The sequence below is a fragment of the Anas platyrhynchos genome, chromosome 3 (genome assembly GCF_047663525.1).
Source record: "Anas platyrhynchos isolate ZD024472 breed Pekin duck chromosome 3, IASCAAS_PekinDuck_T2T, whole genome shotgun sequence".
Taxonomy (NCBI): Eukaryota; Metazoa; Chordata; class Aves; order Anseriformes; family Anatidae; genus Anas; species Anas platyrhynchos.
The window spans coordinates 15,397,599-15,413,365 of record NC_092589.1 but is presented as its reverse complement, the minus strand read 5'-3'; the positions used below and the strand labels follow the sequence as shown (position 1 = coordinate 15,413,365).

Genomic DNA, 15,767 nt, shown 5'->3' with positions numbered 1-15,767 from the left:
ATCTTGGTGTTGGCTGGGTTTTTTGTTTGCTTTCTCGCTTTGCTTTTCTACCCCCCTTGCTTTCCAGCTCTGGGAAGGTGTCCCCTGCTCATTCTTGGGTACATGGGAGCATGGGCAGGAGGTAGAGGAGCTCTGTTAGAACAGGGAGAGTTTAATTATCATTTACCAATGTAACCACTGAAAACTCTCAGTTAAGTCCAATCTGGGAATAGAAACAAGGTCTTGTGACTGTTGGAGAAGGCCACATTTGGGAAGGCCACATTGTGACTTCTATTTATGTAACTGTAGGCTAGCACTAATTTCACTGGTTTGCATCCAGTCATATCACAGCAACATTTTTCCTCTATCTGTTTCTTTCACAAATTATTCCACTTAAACTGTCTAAAAACAAGAGATGGAAGGGGGGTAGCAAGCCCCCCTGCCACCCATCCTACAGTCTGATGGAAACTTGATGAGGCTCCCAGAGGAAAATGTTCCCTCTCCCCCACAGCAATGCAGATGTGCTCAGGCAAGCAGGTTTTTGGTTTTGTTTTTTTTTTTTTTTTTTTTTTTCTTTCCCATGGACACTGGACCCACTCTGTGCCATGACAGGGACTGCCACAGCGTGGAGACATACGCACAGGCAAGTTATGGGGTCTCTTCTCCATGCCCTTATGATTCCTGAGATCACCAGAAGATAACACAGGTAGAACAGGCACTGTCATCACTCTTCATTGTTGTAGGGACCTGCACAGAGTGTGTGCATCTTGGAATGGGGCAGGATGGTTATGAGAGCATATTAATGACCTGGATACCAGTACTGCTTCTGAACACATTGGTATGAGTCCTCTCCATGCTTCTGTCCTGAGAAGGACATCTGGCTACATTCCCAGTCACAAAGGGGAAACTGCATCTTTGCCGATTTTTGCAGTATTTGCAACATCACCAGGCTGTAGGAACTTTGCAGCCTGTATGGGGTGATGGCAGCCTCCTCTGAGGCTTTCCCAGTGCCAGTCATCCTGCAAATTTGGTACCCTACCTGTTTACAGTAAACACAAAGTCCCGGAGTCTGCCTGGGTATTCATGAGCACAGGGAGAGATGGTCTTCAAGGGGCTGGTCCTGACTCTGCCAAATGCCAGCAGGTAGGTCTTTTTCTCTCCTGAAAAAGAGAGACCTCCCCTCTATATTTTAAGTGTCCTCTGTGCAAAGCAGGGATATTTGCTACCTCCCAAATACGTATTGCTACCCAAAATAACCAGCCACATTGAATTTACATGCAGTAAGGTTTGATGGAGAGACAAGAGTGTTTAAGAGGTGAAATGTGCAGACTTTGTGGGGAACACACACTTGGATACATCCACATACTGCTGTATGCACTCCTGAACAACTGACAAGTTATGAGAAAGTTGGGATTTGAGATCTTAGCCCAAGGAGTTGGGAAAAAACAGTTGACTGTCCAAGGACAGTCAATACGTCTTCTGAAAAAGTGAGCAGCATAAGCAGAGATCAGAGTGTGCTGGAGCAAAGCAAGGCCTTTTGACCCAGGTAGAGCCAGCTCCAGCATAGCTTTGCTCATTCACAGTTTCAGTAGCTTTTTTAAATGGAGTAGCTACCTCAGCTCATGGCATAGTTCCTGTTCTTTCTTAAGCTGGTGAGCCCACCAGTTCTTTCAAGTAGGGACCTGTGGAGAACAAAGCCCTCCACCTTGAGGGACCCCATCCAACAGGACAGTCCTGGCTGGTGGCAACTCTGCAGAACATCTTCATGAGCACCAGTAGGGTGAGGGAAGCAATTATTTCTCTCTATTAGGCATTTGTGAAATCTGATCTAGAGTACAGTATCCAGGCTGGGGCTCCCCAGTAAAAGATCTTGACACAGTGGAGTGAGCCTAGCAGAGAGCCACCAGCATGGTTAGGAATCAGAGAGGTAGGACATATGAGGAGAGGCTGAGAGAGCTGCATTTATTTGGCCTTAAAAGGAGAAGAATTGGGGCAGGATCTTATTTTTCTTGAACTACCCGATGAGAGGATGATGCTAGATTCTTCTCAGAGGTGCACAGTGAAAGGTCATGATACACTGGACAAAAATTGAATGAAAAGGAAAATTAGATATAGGAATTAGATGTAAAGGAAAAAAAATCACCCTGAAGATTGTCAAACACTTGGACAGGGTCCCAAAGTGACTGTGGGATCTCCGTCCTTGGAGATACTCAGAATTCAGCTGGAAAAGGCCCAGAGCGACCTAAGTTGGTCTTTCTTTGAGGTGTGATTGGAGCAGAGACCTTCAGATATTCCATACATCTTTGTTATTCTACAAATTTGAGACATGAGCTAAGCCTCTCTAGTCCTGACCTTCCAGTATCCTCCAACGAGTCCTCCCCATTGGTACAGCAGAGCAGAAAGGATGTCCTCCAGCCCCTGAGGAACAGTCCTAGAGCAAGTGAGCGTTCAGTAGCAACAAAGACACGTGATGTATGTCAAGAGAGGACACAACCTTCTCTGCTGAGGGCTTCAGAGTAGGAACAGCCTGTTCAGCAGCAAGGCTACTTGCAGGTAGCTGCTGATCACATTAACTCAACAGTGAACACAGTCTCAGACTTTGACTCCCTGGGACTGTCTTCCTTGTTAACAGCTTCAGATGGTGATAGTAGTGGAGGTAAGAAAATATGTGTTAAAGTAATATTTGACCCAAGACTCATTTCAACATCTCTTTTACTTGGGGTTGTTAATAACTTTTGTCTTTTGTTTTTGGCATATTTATGCTCTTTGGATTTTCTCCATGATGGGCTTGCAGTGACAAAACAACCACAGCCTCAGGATGCTTTGAGGAATGAATTTTGCCAGTCTTTGGGTAGTGCATGCGATAGGTTAAATAGTCCGAGTCTGCCAAAGGTAGGCAGAAGCCAAACAATCAATGTTGTGTCACTGCAGTGTCCAAGCAGGGCAATAGAAAATACACAGAGAAAATGAAATGACAGACAGAAAGGCAGTCAGTCCATTTGCTGAATACCACAAGGAATTTGTACAGGCAGAGGCAGAAATATGTGGAGGTTGGTAAAGTATCTGCAGCATGACTCAACAATAGCAAAGGATAACCAGAGCAGAAGAGGGCAAGAACCGTAATTTATATTACAGCAATGTTGTGCTATTCAGCTCAGGGTCATACCTTTTTGCTTGGTTTGCTATATTTTATATATATATATAAATTATCTCAGAAGAACTTCTGATGCCTTGCAAAAGAAAGAATGGTTGAAGAAGGAGGGGGTGCTGGAGACAGGACAGAGGATGCTAAAACAGTATGCCAACTGTGTGCATGTTGGGTTTGCTGATATTCCCAGAAGGCTGCTGAGATATTAGCTAGAAGCAGAGAATAAAATGAATATCAAAAGTTCATAGGATCCCCCAAGTGTACCATCAACCACAGCAGGGTGAAGTAGAGCAGTGAGTGACCTGCTGTTGGTGTCGGAGCATCCTTTCCAGTGGGAAGCTCAGCACAAAGCAAGACGTTGGTTACAGCTTCTTTGGGTCCAGTCCCAAAGCTGGGGAAGCATGCCTGCTTGACCAGGACTCCAGGGATAAGCAGATTTGTACAGTGGGTGTATTTCTCGAGAAGAGCAAATCTAGCCAACAGGACAAATCCAACCTTGGGCTCCAAATGGATTAATTTCCAGGAAGTGCCTCAGAGAAACAGAGGGAGGAAGCCTAGTAGGATATTTCCTTCACAAATGGTGGTAGGTCCATCTAAATAGTCAAAGCTCCACATCTGCCAACCTGATGGAAAAGGTAGAGCAAATCAGTAACAGCCCAAATCTGCTTAATACAGGGCCATCCTCAGGGCAAGGTTTCTGCTTTAAGGAGAGATGAGAATAAGCTTTGGACTCCAAAGGCATTGCCAAAGCCAGCCTGTGATTTATTTTATAGGATAGATAGAAAAATGAAGGTGGCAGCAGGTAGGCTTTGTCAATGGTTAAGGAAAAATGAGGAAACAACCAAAATACAAATGAATCCAGGAGTACTGAATAATGAGTGCCTCTTCATTTTGGAAGAACAATCTATCACCATGCATAATTGCTCAGAGCTGCCCACAAATCTATTTGACATGTCCCTGTTCCATGTGAGCATAGAGATCTTACATTTTCAGGCACAATTATTAGGAGAGATGTAACAAGGAATTTTCAGTGCAAATTGAAGTTGTGGCATTGGAGTAAAAAGATATGATGGTTTCTAATTCTCTAGAGGAAAGAGGTCACCTAAATATCTTTAAAGAAATCCATTCTGCAGAGTGTTGCTACTACGATTTTCATTTACAACAATTGTTAATTAGACTAAACTTGGATAGGCACTTCCTATTTATTTTGTCCTTCTTTTCCTTGTTCAGTCAAGAGTGTGAGTGAACTGTTGCTTTTCTACGTTTTATTTTCAAACATTTCACAGTCTTCTCCTGTAGCCTTATGGGCAGTCATCCCTCCACAGACTGCAACTTGAAAAACGCATGTCTCCTCCAACAGTTCAGTTCTCCATTGCTTTTAGTGGTTGGACACACCAGAACCTAATAAAGGTACTTTTTGTGTCAGCATTTGTGACTTACTGGCTGGTCATTTTAATGAAAACAGATGCCTGTAGAAGACAGAATTAGAAGTTACTGGACATAAAATGCAATCAGAAGGGAGAGATGGAAAGCACAGCAGGGGAGCACAGAAGAGCTACAAAGGTTGTTGCTGTGGGACAACATTGGATGGTACTCTGAAGTGGTCAGGAAATGTACCTACCCCAGAGGGGGTCCTTGAGCTTACTGTGGCCTGGGCATAAAAGAGAGTTGCTGAATAGTTCTAGTAAGGAAGGAGTGAATATATAAGTACTGAAATAAATATATAAGTACTGAAATTAATAGGTAAGTACTGAGGAAGATTGGGAGACGTGAAAAAATCCTGAAGAACTGCTTGCAAAGAGGCCTTTCTAGTCCAAGTTAATGACTGCTAACAAAGAAACTCCTTTGGCATGTTTTCTTTTGTCTTTGTTGATAAGTGTCTTTGTGAATCTCTCCTTCCTAAGGTTGGTACTAATCTTATAACTGAGTTGTCACTGCTCCAATGTGTTTTTTGGAATCAATTTGGAATTTTTTTGGAATTGGTCTAGATGCTTTCCACTGATGCTTCCCACTGTTGTTGATGCTGATGACGTTTGTGCCAGTGATATGTCTGAATACTAAACTTTTTCTTTTGTCCTATGTGTTTTCTGGCAGGCATATACACTGAAGTCATTTGAAATGAATGGTCTGCCCAAGGCGGTGCCTTTAAGTTTGCCTTACCAAGACTTCAGAAAAGATGTGTCAGACTACTGGGAGAAGCCTAAGGTATCCCAGCGGATAAAGAGAGTTGATTTCTCAAATGTTGTCCTAACTGCTCCTTGCAAACCCCTGGAACCTTATCTGGAAATGAATGGAAAAGAAGAGGAGGAAGAAGACGAGGAAGAAGACGAGGAGGAAGAAGAAGATGAGGAGGAGGCAGAGGAGGAAGGGGATGAGATTGACATGCATAGTGGTTCCAGCAGTGACCTGAGTCAAAAAAGCACAGAGCGCAGCCAGGAGTGTGCACCATCCACACTCCTGGCCGATGACCAGAAGGGATCCAAGGGTCGAGCTTCCACGGCTGATGGGGACCTGGAACTGGAGGAAGGCTCAAAAACACTAGTGCTGTTTTCACCAGGTGATCTGAAAAAGTCCCCGGTGACCACAGACTTGGCTCCAGAAGTTGATCTGGGGACTCTTGCCGCACTGACACCTCAGAGCGAGCGGCCGCAGCCGATGGGTAGCCAACTAGATGTATCTGAGCCAGGGACCCTGTCCTCAGTCCTTAAATCCGAACCAAAGCCTCCCGTGGCAGTGGCTACAGCTTCTTCCCCGTTTACCAAAGTTGAGCGCACATTTGTTCATATAGCTGAAAAGACCCACTTAAATGTCATGTCTTCCAGCGGCCAGCTCATGAGGCACGAGGAGTACTGTCCTCCGGGCCAGTTTGAAGAGGTGATTATTGAAGAGGAGCTGGAAGATAACCTGGTGCTGGTAGAGAATGGAAGCATCCATTCGGGGCTAGAAGGGGCAGAGACAGAGAGCTGTGCACTTTCGGCTAATCACATTGAAATCGCCTCGGAGACGGTGGGAGAGCAGCAGACCATTCCCAACGGCATAGCAAAGCCTCCAGAGGACAAGCCAGAGTCCTTGGACAAAGTAGCACTCTCTCTGGATTTGGAAGAGCCTGCCGAGGTGGTCACGAAGGAGCCTGAGCTTGAGAAGTCAGCGTCAGTAACAGAACACCTTAAGCCAGCAGAGATCCTCCTGGACACACCACAGCAGGGTCCCAGGAGGCCTCTGGGCTCTAGGTATAGAAGCCGGATCCCCATTTTGTTCTCTGAGGAGGACACTGGCTCAGATCTCTCAACGTCACTCTCAGCCAAGGAGAGGCTTTATAAGAGGGCAAAGCAACCTGACTTGGCTCGTCTCGTGATGGAGAAGAGGCAAAACCGCCTCCTCAGGCTGGCCTCGGGGGCGTCCTCCTCAGCATCCTCCAGCGACGAGAGGCGGCGGGCCTCAGAAACCCTGTCAGCCACCGGTTCTGAGGAGGACACCCACGACTCTGATGACTCCATCCCACGAAAGGCAGGGAAGGAGAAAGCTGGCCTCCTGGGGAAAGAAGAGAAACTCATAAGCACAAAGAGCAGAATTCCTCGGCCCATCACGCCAGTGAAAACACCGCTAGAGGCCATGAAGTCTGAGAGCTCCACAGCCATGGCGATGGCGGTGCTGTGTAGCTCCCCACAGGATGCTGCTGTTGCCCACAGGTAAGCCTGAAATGCTGAACAATGCAGGATATTGGACTTGTTAAGGAATCACAGTGGGGGATTTGCTCACCTCCCACTCCTTTACTCTTCACTTGGCCTGAATGAGTGGTCCGTTCCTGTTTCTTACATTTCATTTCAGTTCGCTGATGTCTAACATTCCCACCTCTGCTGTCGTCTTTGCCTGAGTCTGGCCAAAAGGCCAAGCCCCTCTTCACTTGCCCTGGCTGTGAAGTCTTCTTCCCTTCCATGAGCTCTTTTATTTGCTCTGATGCTGCTAATAGTAGATCCCTCCTTTATTGAGCTCTCAATTCTGCAGCATGTTTAATGTGGCCTTGACTCCGTAGCGGCACTTGACCTGGCTATTGCATTTAGCTGCCCGGAGATTTTCACAGAAATTCCTCTTCATCCCCCCCTCTTCTCTTTCCTTGCAGGCTTCAGGCACAGAGACCAGCTGGAAATGTCCCAAACGATGGCCGAACAACACAGACACAAAGTCGGCCTCCTCCTTCACCAAGTTCCACTTCTCTTCCTCCACGGAGCAGCTCACGGAGGTCCAGTTGTGCATCCCCTCGGAGCCCTGTTCTTCCTTCAAAAAACCCCAGTGCTTCCCCCAGAAGCCAGTTGCTGCCTCGGAGGGAAAGTCCTTCTCCCTGCCGGCAGCATAAGCCAGGGACTGCCCTTCAGCGAGTTCCACCTTCCCCCCGACCTCAGCCCCAAGCTCAGGCCCCGGGGCCAACAGGAGACTCCCTGCCCTCTCCTGGTGTGGCCAAAAAACGTCAAAGAGGAAAAACCCAGACTCAGAGTCCAGCAACCAAAGGAAAGCAGGTGTCCCCGGAAAGTAAGGCAGCTGCCAGATAATGATCCTCTGCCAACCTGACAGACTGGGTAACTTCTGCATATAGTATACACTTGAGATGCTGCAGCACAGCCTTCCATGCCGGAACCACGAGTGTATAGCAGTAGCTGTACTTCAATGCTTCACTCACTCTCCCCCCACACCGTCGCGATCAGCTCCCACGGGCCTGAGAGCCTCTGAGCCACGGAGCCTTCTTCGAGGGAAACATCCAGTCCGCAGCTCACGCTTGCTACTGCACAGCACCAAGCAGCACCCAGGCAGCCTGCCTAGTGCCTAACCCTCCCCTCTCCCTAGGCATTCCCCTCTCTCTGTTAGCAATACCAGTCGCCAATACCGACCCTGGCTTCGGAAAGAGGAGCAGAGGTGATGAGAGCAAGGCCTGCTGGGGAGGAAGGCTCCTGTCCTGCAAGCAGCTCCCTCCTCTCTCTTTGCTGGAGAACACCAGCCTTGGCTGCCAGCACCTGAGTGTTGGCTCAGCTCCTGCCACCCGTGTAAGCGAAGGATTGTCACCAGCTCAGCCAAGGGTGATGGATGTGTCGTGAGCTGAGAGAAGAGGAGCAGGAGAGGGGTGGAGGGGGTTTTGCTCTCCTTCCCAGAGGTGCCTCTGCAGGCAGGAGGGGGAGGCAGGCAGGTCTTGCTGGATGCTCCTACCTGCTCCAGGGTGTCCCACAGAGGAGGCAGTCTGTTTCTGCAGATGCCCATGTGGCAGGTGTTTAGGTGGAAGTAGGGCTGTATTGGCAGCTTGCTGGGAAATCAAGAGCGCTTGCTAATTGATGTGGAAGAGAGCACACTGCAGCTGCTTCTGTCTCAAATACCGAACTGTGACCTGCGGAGACCACATCTCCCAACACGGGTGGTTCCTCTCAACCTCTCAAAGTGTGGTCGGTGCCGCAGTTCTGTAGTCCACCAGACACAGCTCCATCCTGAAGATGTGAATAGTCACTGGATGCCTTCAGCTCAGGTGCCCTCTGCACCGAAATTCCTTGTGCTTTATTGTTCACGCTCTTGGTGTTTGTGAATTTTGGCACTGTGGTTGAAAGTTCCCCTACACAGCAGGGTGGGAAATAATTATCCTGTAGTATATTCAAAAGCTGCTGCTTTGCAAGGAGAGGTTTGCTGGTACACCGTGGGTATCTCGTGCATTTCTAACGGGGAGATCGGGTTTATGTCTTTCTCTTTCTCGGTGCTCAGCTCTTCCACACGTTGCGTGAGAACTAACAATGTGAATACAAAAGCAAGGGCTGTGCTCTTCAAATAATCTTATCAGAGCAGAAGCTTAGCTCTCACTTAGAATTATGCACCAACTTTTTAGCCCCCCAACTAATTCGGAAGGTTTGAAAATTTAAGCCAGGAGGATTGATACCTGTCTGAGCCTGATGAGATCTTGAAGTAGTCACAAAATTTTCCCCTCGCCGCACAGGGGGAAACACTCCAGACCCGAATACTTTGGGCTTCACTCCATTGTCATGCCTAAAAGAGGCTTTGCATGAGGCAGAACAAAAATGTGGATGTTCTGCCCACCCATTCCTGCAGCTGCAACTAGCAGCGTCAGTAAATATTTGCAGACAAAAAAGCTCGATGGAGGAATCTGGATGGTAATAACCTTGATTCATTGAACACACATGCAAACAGCCACATTCATGGCCATCAAGTCCAAGGAATCCTGAAGTTGTTCACATCTGCAGGAACTGCTCTGGAAAGCATGGAGCGTGAGAGCTGTGATGGGGTGGCTGGGAGAACAGGGCACTCCTTGAACATCTGAAGAGGGAAATGCCTAGAAATAGGTGATGGGAATTACCTCTTTACACAACAGTTCCAGTGTTGGCAACACTAGGAATTTATGTTATACAGCTCAAAATGTTTGTTGTTCTCCTTAAAAGTTGTTCGCCCTTGTAGAGTAAGAAGCATAGCTTCTAGGCTAAAAACACATCCCAGCTCTCATCTCTGAAGAGAAGCGTTGGGAACTCCACACCTAGGTTGTGGTTTGATGGACTGAGCTGCCTTTGCCACCAACAGCAGAGGTCCCTCCAAGTTCCAGCTGCTTTTTGCACTGTCCCACCTTACGCTGGGGCAGCTGTTTGGTGAAGTGGCTGGGCACATGGATCCAGTAGGACAACAAGCACTCTGGTTTGCTGGTTTAGTTTTCACCTATTCATCAGTCAGGTTTAGCCTTTGGTCACACAAACGCTTCTGCCAGAAGTGGAGGAAGGAGAGGACAGAGAGTGCATCCACTTCTTCTGGGGGCACGATGCCTTCACATGAGTTTGAAGTGTTGGTCCAAATACGTCCTAAATATGCCCCACGTGTTTTGAAACTAGAAAACAGAATAAACCCAAACTTACAGATTCTTTCTGGAAATACAAATGGTAATGACACTCCTATTGCTTTGTCAAGAGACCATTCATTTTGGAGTGCTTAGATGGTAAGACTTTGTCAGCGAAGCCATTACCAGATGCTCCATCCAGGTCTTATACATGCCAAAAAGACATTGAAAGAGCTTGGAAAGAGTGCTGTAGGACTATTTATAGGATTAGCAAACCTGCCTTATCGTGGGAGGCCAATGAAGCACAATCATTGTATTTGTTCAATCCATCTAGCACAGGAAAGCAGGAAAGACTGAGTAGCTGAGAATGGCAGGTGAAGAAACTGGGCAAGCTTTTAGTTCTGAATTGACTATCCAGCGAAATCTTTCACAGGAATGTGGTGACTTTTTATTATTAAAAAGGTTTTCTGAGAAACCTCCGTGTCTTCTAAGAGGTCTTCCTACCATGACCCAACCACGAGTAGCGGGCAGGATGCTGGTGACACCAAGGTGACAGCTCCCTGGTGTGGTGCAGTCGTTTCCCCATCATGCAAGACACATGCCGCATGTTGGAGAGCCACCAGAGAGGTCCCACAGGTTTCAGAAAGTCAGTGAAAGATTTCCAGCACAGGAGATAACAGCCTTTCCTCGTGCTGTTTGACAGGGCTGGGCTGATAGTGCAGCTGGATCCACACGGATCTGGGAGCACCAGCACGTGCTCCAGGATTTGGTGGCTTGCTGGTTTGGGTTAACCCTGCAGGGCCAGGGACTCATTCCCTACTTCCCCTCAGCAGGCAGATGTTCAGCCATCTCCAGGAAAGCAGGGTCCATCACGTGGAATAGCTTCTTGAGAAGATAAATGCCATAGGTCTGATTGTCCCCTCCTCCTCCTTATTTCCTCCCCGGTTTTATTGTTCAGCATGATGCCATATGATATGGAATATCCCTCTGGTTGCTTTGGGCCATCTGTCCTGGGTCCTCGCTGGCAGGGCAGCACGAGAAGCTGAAAAGCCCTTCAGTGGTAGCACTGCTCTGTAATAACTAAAATATCATTGTGTTACCAGCACTGTTTTCATCACAAATCCAAAACATAGCACAGTGTGAGCCTCTATGAAGAAAATTAGCTCTATCCCAGCCAAAACCAGAACGCTTGCTCCCTGTTCCAGGTGTCAGCAGAGATGCTGAAAGCAGACAATCTAAGCTTTCTCTAGCCCTGAAGGACAAGGTGCCCTGTTACAACCCCAAAAGGCAGGAAAGGCATGGCCCTGCTGTTCCCTGCCATGGAACATGGTGCATGGGCTCTGCCGAGCCTCAAGGACACGCAGGGATGCTCAAACACCACCAGTAGCATAAGCAGAGAAGATCCAGCTGACCAGACCAGAGGAAACATGTAGAAAAAATAAATAAATGTGCTTGGAGTTGGGGGAGGAGAAGCAGACTTCCCAACACTTTTCCACATTTGTGGGGATTTCTGGAAGCAGCCTGACACGACGCATAGGTTCCCTGTTGGTGTGTTTGCTGCAGGGTCTGTCCTGGCCAGTTGCACAGAGCCGTAGTTTTTGAGGGGACTCCTGGAACAGCCCGCTGCCGTGCTTGTGTCTGTGTGTGCATGTGTGTGGGTGGCAGGGATGGTTTGGATTTGCTCAGGAGTATGCCCAGAGTTGAGCTTTGTGGGGTCTTGTGCGTGCTGGGAGCAAAAGTGTCTTTGAGGCTACCTGGTATCGAGAGATGCCGCAAACACTCTGCTGAGAGTTTTTGCTTTGCTGGGATCTGCAAATGTCCTGCCTGCTTTCTTGTGTGCTGGCTGAGAGGATGGGCTGCTAAAAATGAGTCAATGGGTGCTGTCTGTCCAGGAGACATTTACAGAGAAACTGGGATATGGGAGTATGGCAGATCTGAAAGACAGTTCTCAGCACTACAACAGCATGACGACAGGTTATATGGGCAGAGGGAGCAAAAAGACTGATGGTGCCCATCAGGATAATGCCGTGGAAGAGCGTAAACACGTGCTGGAGACACTAACCTGAACTTGGTTGGCAGGACATACACTTCTGCTTGTCTTGGTGCAAAAGGTGTTTCAGTCACAGGCATCTCTGAGCCGTGCTTGGACGTTGTGAGAGGCAGGACACTTTGCTTGCCCTTTCTAAGTAGAGAGTATTATAATATATATATATAAATATATATAAAATTATAACGATATAATATAAGTAGTGTCCATTATATATAGTGGCTAAAGGTTGAAAAGGATCCTGGTACCCTCGAAGAAGTGCCCTGATGCTACGTGACTTCCAGGGTGTGCAGGACCGTGCGGTGACGTGGGTGGCGACACAGGGTACCCCTCTGAGTGAGTGAGGCTCCACGAACCAGGGGCCAAAACACACCGCCTTGGACGGTGGGCAGCCCTCGTGCCTGCCATCAGAGTTGTAATAACCATGGATCTGGGTCTGGAGACCGCTCGGGTGGTGGCCCTTCACCGACACAAGCACGGTGTTGTGTGCTAGTGGCGTGCTTCGATCCAAAGCAAGTTGTGTTGGGGCAACAGTATCTTTGATGTTTCTCCTTCCCAACACAGAGGTGTTTTCTCAGCGTAGATCCTCTGTCAGAAGATGGCTAAACATCTCCTTACAGCCTGACCAGCTCCAGCAGTAGCTCGATGGTCCCTTAGCACACCTCTCCCTTCCCTGTATAGTTCACTGCCCCGTGGCATGATCCCACCACTACTCCTTGTGCACAGACACTGATGCCCACCTAAGGCCTTGGTCCACACATCAATAAACTGCAGTTAAATTAATCCCGTGAACACGGTACAAGTCCCTTTGTGGACCTGATGAGTTTGGCTTCGAACAAGCTTCTTCTGGCTTAACTGGCCTGAGCTGTATCTGCGATAGGCTGGTTTCACAAAGCACACAGGGACCACCTGGGCATTTGCAACCACCTGTAACTCCATCCATTTGCCAGCTGCTCCAAGGTCCTTTCCTCTTGTTTTGTGTGTCTGAACCACTGAGAGCAGGGTGAGTGCCCAAGGACTCCCTGCTGGCTGGCTCCCACAGTCCTCTGCAGAACCCTAAATATTTTTTGCTCTTCCTCAGCCTCTTGCTGATCTTTGAAGGACTGGGACCGTGCTGATGGTAACAGCAGAGGCAGCTGATGTTAAGATAGCAGGAAGGGAGCTACCACAGCAAATCCACGGGTAGGTTCCTGGTAGGGACCGAGGTGTGAGCGCGGGGTTGCTGAGGGAGGCAGGGGCTGCTGTCTACGTGGCACTTGAGTAAATGGCTGCTGGGGTGCCAGGGTAGTTCTTGGGCTGCCGTCCGCAGGTGGTGTGAAGAGCTCTGCAGAACACAGGGGCTAGGCAAGGAGTCCACATCTAAATCCAGTCCGTGTGTGAAAACCAGTGTCAGTGACACTGCTGTCGTGTGGGACCTGGGCCGCTTCTTCTCTGGATGGGAATTGGAGCTGGAAACGCAGATAATTTTGTATATCTCCTTTCAACACATTACCCTGGGACTCTACACTCAGACATCATAGCTGGCGCACCGATGTTGTTTTCCTTCACCTCTTGACACAGTCCGACAAAGTCTTTTGGCCTGGAGACAGGACTCTTGCTCCTTGGTACTGTCTGGGAATGCGACTGGGTCCCGAGGCTAAATCTCTCTACATATCTCCTTTGCATTCGTTAGGAAAGCAGCTCGAGAATGTTTACACACTGCAAACAGAATGTACAACTCCGACCAGGAACCACAATCCGGTTCAACTGCATGGCAAATTTCTTGGCCATAAAATCTGGCATGCATCACAGAGGCCCTGTCTGTGTACAGATCCACCCGGCATTTGTCATAACTTCAGATCACGTCTTAAAAAAGAAAAAAAAATAAACGATGATGCCATTTCTTGTTCATATCAGACACAGTTGTCATTAGATTTGTTATTAAAAGGGGGTTTCTTGATCATGCCATTAAAAGCCTGTCTACCTTTTCATCGGTGTCTTCTCCCGTTCATTGGTGTTGCCACGCGAAGCAGAAATGCTACCTGAATTTTTGGCAAAGGGCTTTTGCTGCAGTTATGCTCAGGTTTCATTCCAGTTGTATGGCAACTGGGGCTCCCATTGCTTCTCCGACCCCTCCTGCTGCAACCACGGTGTCCCGAGTTGCCATAAGATCTCCCCACAAGGTAGGTTATTTTTTCCTACATCATCACAACTCCTCGGTTGCTCACGCTCTGCAGGGAGGTGAGTGTGTTGGACCTGCCTCCCTGCAAGAGGCTGGGAATGACAAAGAGCTGGGGATTATCATCTGTGTGGGTATGGCTGATGGAGGAAGGGGCAGGCAGCAACATTTAGGATCTTAGGCAGGAGGTTAAAGACCAGCATCCCTAGAGCCACCTTCTCTGAAGTACTGTCAATGCCACAGGCAGGACAGATGGACTGGCAGACCAGCGAGGGGTACAAAGTTTTAATGAAAGGCTCAGAAGATTGGTGTGAAAATAAATTAATTAGGAACTCAGAAACTTGTGCACAGGGATGAACAGACATAAAGACATGCACTGCATCTAAACCAGAATACTACCTGTCTGCAGGCATATAATTTTTAAAAAAAATAAAATTGTGTTAGAATTTTAATGTAAAGCCTAGATGTAATTTGAAAACTAAACATCGAGCATCCAGTTTGGGATGACAGCATCCAATAAGAGCTGTCACAGAGCCTGAATCCTCAAACAAGGATTAGGCTGGAGGCAAGAAAATCATCTGCAAAGTACCACTTGGTAATTGCCTCATTCTTACAGTCTTTCCCAGACTTCTGTCTGCTGCTAGAGTATGGAGTGAGATTCTTGTTGATTAAAGAAGTAAAAGCCCAGGTCAGAACGACTGTTGCTGTATTGATGAAACTGCAAAAGAAGAGGATCCCTACTCAAACACAGGGCAGAAAAATCAAAACTGAAGTCTCAGTCACGCCGGATAGGAGCTAGGGGATGCTTAGATTTAAATAAGAAAGTTGGTAGGAAGGAAGAGGAAAGAAGATAGTTGGTGGAACACTAATATCAATGCACAAAATGTGCAGGAAACTGGAGTTGTTCCCATTGCTGGAGGTCTGGTGCTGTCCAGGATGCTCCCCTGGACACTTTTTTAAAAAAAAACTCCTCTTGGGGGAGCGGCCAGCTGGGAATGGTCTGGGACAAGATGAGAAGGCTGAGCAGAGCTGTGGAGTTACTGGGATGTGATGAGCAAAAGGCCACCTGGGCAGAAAAACACCATCAGGTGTTAAACCTCGCTTCACCCACTCTGTGATCACATACAAATCACTCTCAGCAGCCACTTCACCCCATCTCCTGCTTCAGGGGAAGAAAACGTATGGCTACATGTACTTTCACACCCACACCTTTACTGTCTGCACAGGATTTCCAAAAGTAGCTTTCCAGACAGTGCTAAATTCTGCTCCAAGCTCCCCAGGCAGCATTACATGTCTTTTTGAGGTAAAACCCTGCCATTTAATTTAAGTTGCGGTATATTAGGGACATGAGAGCACAAATGTGCCTTAATTGCACTGCACAGCTTCATCTGCCACCCACATCTCCTGTGCCCATGGGCCAGGAGCCCACTTAAGCTCAAGCCTGGATCCCCCTTCCCTGTCAGAGCCTCATTACATGTGCTCCTGTCTCCAGCCCTGGCCCTTGGACCTGCCTTGTAGCCCTGTCTCCAGACCCTTCTGCTCCAGACTGGGCTCTCTGAATGGACCCAGGTTCCTGCTGGCTGTGCTGAGACCCTAGGGGACTGTGCCCTGTTGGTGAGGACATGGC

General features: G+C 48.0%; 1 protein-coding gene across 9 annotated transcripts in view; it reads left to right on the top strand.

Moving 5' to 3' along the window:
- Nucleotides 1–13,952, top strand: part of TTBK1 (tau tubulin kinase 1) — a 103,382-nt gene extending 89,430 nt beyond the window's left edge. For all 9 annotated transcript variants that reach the window (XM_027453547.3, XM_038176969.2, XM_038176967.2 and 6 more), the window contains 2 exons: nt 5,222–6,816; nt 7,248–13,952. In XM_027453547.3, the coding sequence (XP_027309348.3) occupies nt 5,222–6,816; nt 7,248–7,674 (2,022 nt within the window). In that variant the 3' untranslated portion in view covers nt 7,675–13,952. The remainder of the gene's footprint in view (nt 1–5,221; nt 6,817–7,247) is intronic.
- The last annotated feature ends 1,815 nt before the right edge of the window (nt 13,953–15,767 follow it).